Source organism: Myotis brandtii, unplaced genomic scaffold, assembly GCF_000412655.1.
Source record: "Myotis brandtii unplaced genomic scaffold, ASM41265v1 scaffold383, whole genome shotgun sequence".
NCBI classification, from domain to species: domain Eukaryota; kingdom Metazoa; phylum Chordata; class Mammalia; order Chiroptera; family Vespertilionidae; genus Myotis; species Myotis brandtii.
Genome location: NW_005364711.1, coordinates 1,242,148 through 1,245,852, shown reverse-complemented (window position 1 = coordinate 1,245,852; position 3,705 = coordinate 1,242,148). Strand labels below are relative to the sequence as shown.

The following is a 3,705-nucleotide window of genomic DNA, read 5'->3' as shown; positions in this document are numbered from 1 at the left end:
CCCCCAACTGCCCTCCCCTGCCAGCCTGGTCACCCCTAACTGCCCTTCCTTGCTGGCCTGGTCACCCCTGACTGCCCTCCCCTGCAGGCCTGGTCGCCCCCAACTGCCCTCCCTTGCCAGCCTGATCACGCCCCCAACTGCTCTCCCCTGCTGCCCTGATTGCCCCCAACTGTCCTTCCCTGCCAGCCTGATCACCCCTAACTGCCCTCCCCTGCAGGCCTGATCTCATCCCAACTCCCCTCCTCTGCCGGCCAATTTGGTTCTGATTGGTCGGTTTCTATGCCAGTCAGCATCAAAAGCTCCTCATCCTAGGCAGCCATTGGCTCCTCACAGTTCACCCAGATTTCGTTCTGATTGGTTGGTTTCTATGCCAGTCAGCATCAAAAGCTCCACCTCCTAGGCAGCCATTGGCTCCTCACACTTCACCCGATTTGCTTCTGATTGATCGGTTTCTATGCCAGTCAGTGTCTCTGGGCCTATCAACATGGCCTGATCAGAAAGGTAGGGCTGATCAGCAGCCCGGGTGGAGGCCTGGAGAGAAATGGAGGTGCGGCTGCTGGCCTGGCAGGGAGAGAAAGAGAGAGGCAAGTGCTGATCAATAGCTGCCACACAGGCTACGGATCAGACCCTGCTTCTCTCATCAAGCCTCTCTCTGGGCCTGATTCGCAGCCACCCTCAGCAGTCAGTGCTGGGTCACTGTGCCCCCACTGGCAGCGGTCAGTGCTGGGTCGCCACAGCAACCCAGCACTGACTACAGGACTGGCTTCCTGTTGGTCGAGCTCGGTCATGATAGAACCAGGGTTTTTATATATTAGGATATATATAATATATATATATATTTCATTTTTTCATTGGTTTTAACACCACTTTGCACATATAAGCTCTTTGAATTTGATGCCTAAAAGTTGACACAAACTGTACTTCTGCCCCTTTTCTCTAGCTTCTCCATGTTGATTTCTTCCAAGGTTCCTAGACCCCATTTTACAGGGTCTGGTCAAGCAAGGAAAAATCATTGGCTAGCCCACCTTAAAGGGCACCAAGTCTCAACTTCAGGATAGCATGCAGCAAGGAAAAGAAATACATAAATAAATAAATCTATAGTTAGATGTACAAATGATGTATCTAAGAAGACACGTGGTAGTACAATTTATAGCAATGGCCAAGGTTATGCTGTGTTAACTTTCCACAGAGAATTTACTGTCAAAATTATTGTCTTTAATTCTAACCTCTGCTAACAAGCAATTTCAATAAAAGCTGTTGGCATAGAAGAGAACAGTAAAAGTTTAATTAGCTCTGTCCAATAAGTTAACATGATATAGCATTGAATTAGTCTTTTATTTATTTACTAGAGGCCTGGTGCACGAAATTCGTGCACGGGGGGGGGGGGGTTGTCCCTCAGCCCAGCCTGCACCCTCTCCAATCTGGGACCCCTAGAGGGATGTCCAACTGCCCTTTTAGGCCTGATCCCCTAACCACTTCTGCCTGCCAGCTTGATCACCCCCTAACCACTCCCCTGCCAGCCTGATCGATGCCTAACTGCTCCCCTAACTGTCCAACTGCCCCTAACTGTCCTCCCCTGCCAGCCTGGTCACCCCTAACTGCCCTCCCCTGCAGGCCTGGTCGCCCCTAACTGCCCTCCCCTGCCAGCCTGGACACCCCTAACGGCCCTCCCCTGCAGGCCTGGTCGCCCCTAACTGCCCTCCCCTGCCAGCCTGGACACCCCTAACGGCCCTCCCCTGCAGGCCTGGTCGCCCCTAACTGCCCTCCCCTGCCAGCCTGGACACCCCTAACGGCCCTCCCCTGCAGGCCTGGTCGCCCCTAACTGCCCTCCCCTGCCAGCCTGGACACCCCTAACGGCCCTCCCCTGCAGGCCTGGTCGCCCCTAACTGCCCTCCCCTGCCAGCCTGGACACCCCTAACGGCCCTCCCCTGCAGGCCTGGTCGCCCCTAACTGCCCTCCCCTGCCAGCCTGGACACCCCTAACGGCCCTCCCCTGCAGGCCTGGTCGCCCCTAACTGCCCTCCCCTGCCAGCCTGGACACCCCTAACGGCCCTCCCCTGCAGGCCTGGTCGCCCCTAACTGCCCTCCCCTGCCAGCCTGGACACCCCTAACGGCCCTCCCCTGCAGGCCTGGTCGCCCCCAACTGCCCTCCCCTGACGGCCATCTTTTGGTGACCACCTTGTGTCCACATGGGGGTGGCCATCTTTGACCACATGGGGGCGGCCATCTTGTGTGTTGGAGTGATGGTCAATTTGCATATTACCTCTTTATTAGATAGGACTTTTTGGCCTACCTTCACCTTCTACTCCCACCCAACACACACACACACACACACACACACACACACACAATGAACAAAGTTTACCCTGTAATCAGGAAGACTATTACAGCAGTAACTGTCTCTTTTTAAATAACAGAGAGACAACCATGTATTGGCCTCTGACCCATAGAGGCGAGTATAGAGTACAAACTCCAAGAGTGTTCTTCCACTGGGTTATTACTCCGATTCTAAGTTAATACTGCAAGGCTAGTCCTAACAGCCAACACTGACAAAGAATAAATTGCACAAGATGCCATAAAGACTCTACGGGAGCAAATGAATATTCTAGGGGTGGCCGTGTACTCTGGAGGAGAAAAAAAACTACCAGGTCTACTTGTGACAGTAGATACTATTAAAGGGTTTCTTAGGCTTAGCAGGTTTGAAGCAGCTCATATTTCATTGGTGACTGTTGGGCTACATATACATGTTGGGAGAAGGCTGCTTAACTGCCTAAGAGTGCATACAACAATTTTTTTTTGATTCTTGTAAAATTTCCTCAGTCCTTGGCCAGAAACTACATTTTTCCCCCTTAACCAACTTAAATTGAAACTAGTGGATTTTTAATTCAATCCATTTTTGTTGCTTCATGTAATTATATTCATCATTTTGAAAAGCCCACAGAATGCAATCATTTTCTACTTTTATAAGAAGCATAAATGTTGTTTTCAGAGTTTATGTGGAACATTACTGCCTTAAATCTTGATTTTATATAGCATTATTAAATGGGCTGAACCCTAATATTTATGTTGTATAAAAATTCCAAGCTTGAAGTCGTGTAATTTTGTTAGATGTTTTATGCCAGTTTGGTGTTGTTTATGTAAGTGCCATGTTGTAACTCTCCTATTTTTCCTCCGCGCGTGTCCCTCTGCAGGCAAGGAACTTCCGCCTCTACACACAGGAGGTGTTGGAAATGGGTCACAATGTGTCCTTTCTTCTCCTGCTCCCTGCCTCAGACGACGTCTGTACAGCCCCAGGACAGAATAATCCTTACACCCCACACTCAGGGTTTCTTAACCTCCCTCTTCAGATGTTTGAACTTGGTATAGTAGCTTGTTTCACCTAGAAATATTAACCCAACCTCCTTATAATAAAATCACAAAGTTATATCTGTTCCCCCTTGTCCCAGTGGAGGGTCAATAAATCACATGATGGCTTTGGCAACAACCCTTCCTAGAACTGTGTACAAGTCTGAGAGAAAGCAAAGCTCCAAGACTATGTGCCTGAGCAATAATTATTGAAACCCAGCTAAGGCCCAATGGAGAGGAGGGAATTCTAAACAGAAAGTTCAGTTATCAGGCTGCAGTTCTTGCCTCCCCTTTGCTTTCTTAAAACATAAATACAAGAACTGATGTTTTCATGAAAAGCACTTCTCTCTCTCTCACACAC

At 49.6% G+C, this 3,705-nt stretch overlaps 1 protein-coding gene across 1 annotated transcript in view; it reads left to right on the top strand.

Moving 5' to 3' along the window:
* ANKFN1 (ankyrin-repeat and fibronectin type III domain containing 1) overlaps positions 1 to 3,430 on the top strand; it is a 450,804-nt gene extending 447,374 nt beyond the window's left edge. The window contains exon 19 of the mRNA XM_005872543.2: positions 3,191 to 3,430. Within this exon, the coding sequence (XP_005872605.1) occupies positions 3,191 to 3,382 (192 nt within the window). The 3' untranslated portion in view covers positions 3,383 to 3,430. The remainder of the gene's footprint in view (positions 1 to 3,190) is intronic.
* Positions 3,431 to 3,705: the final 275 nt, after the last annotated feature.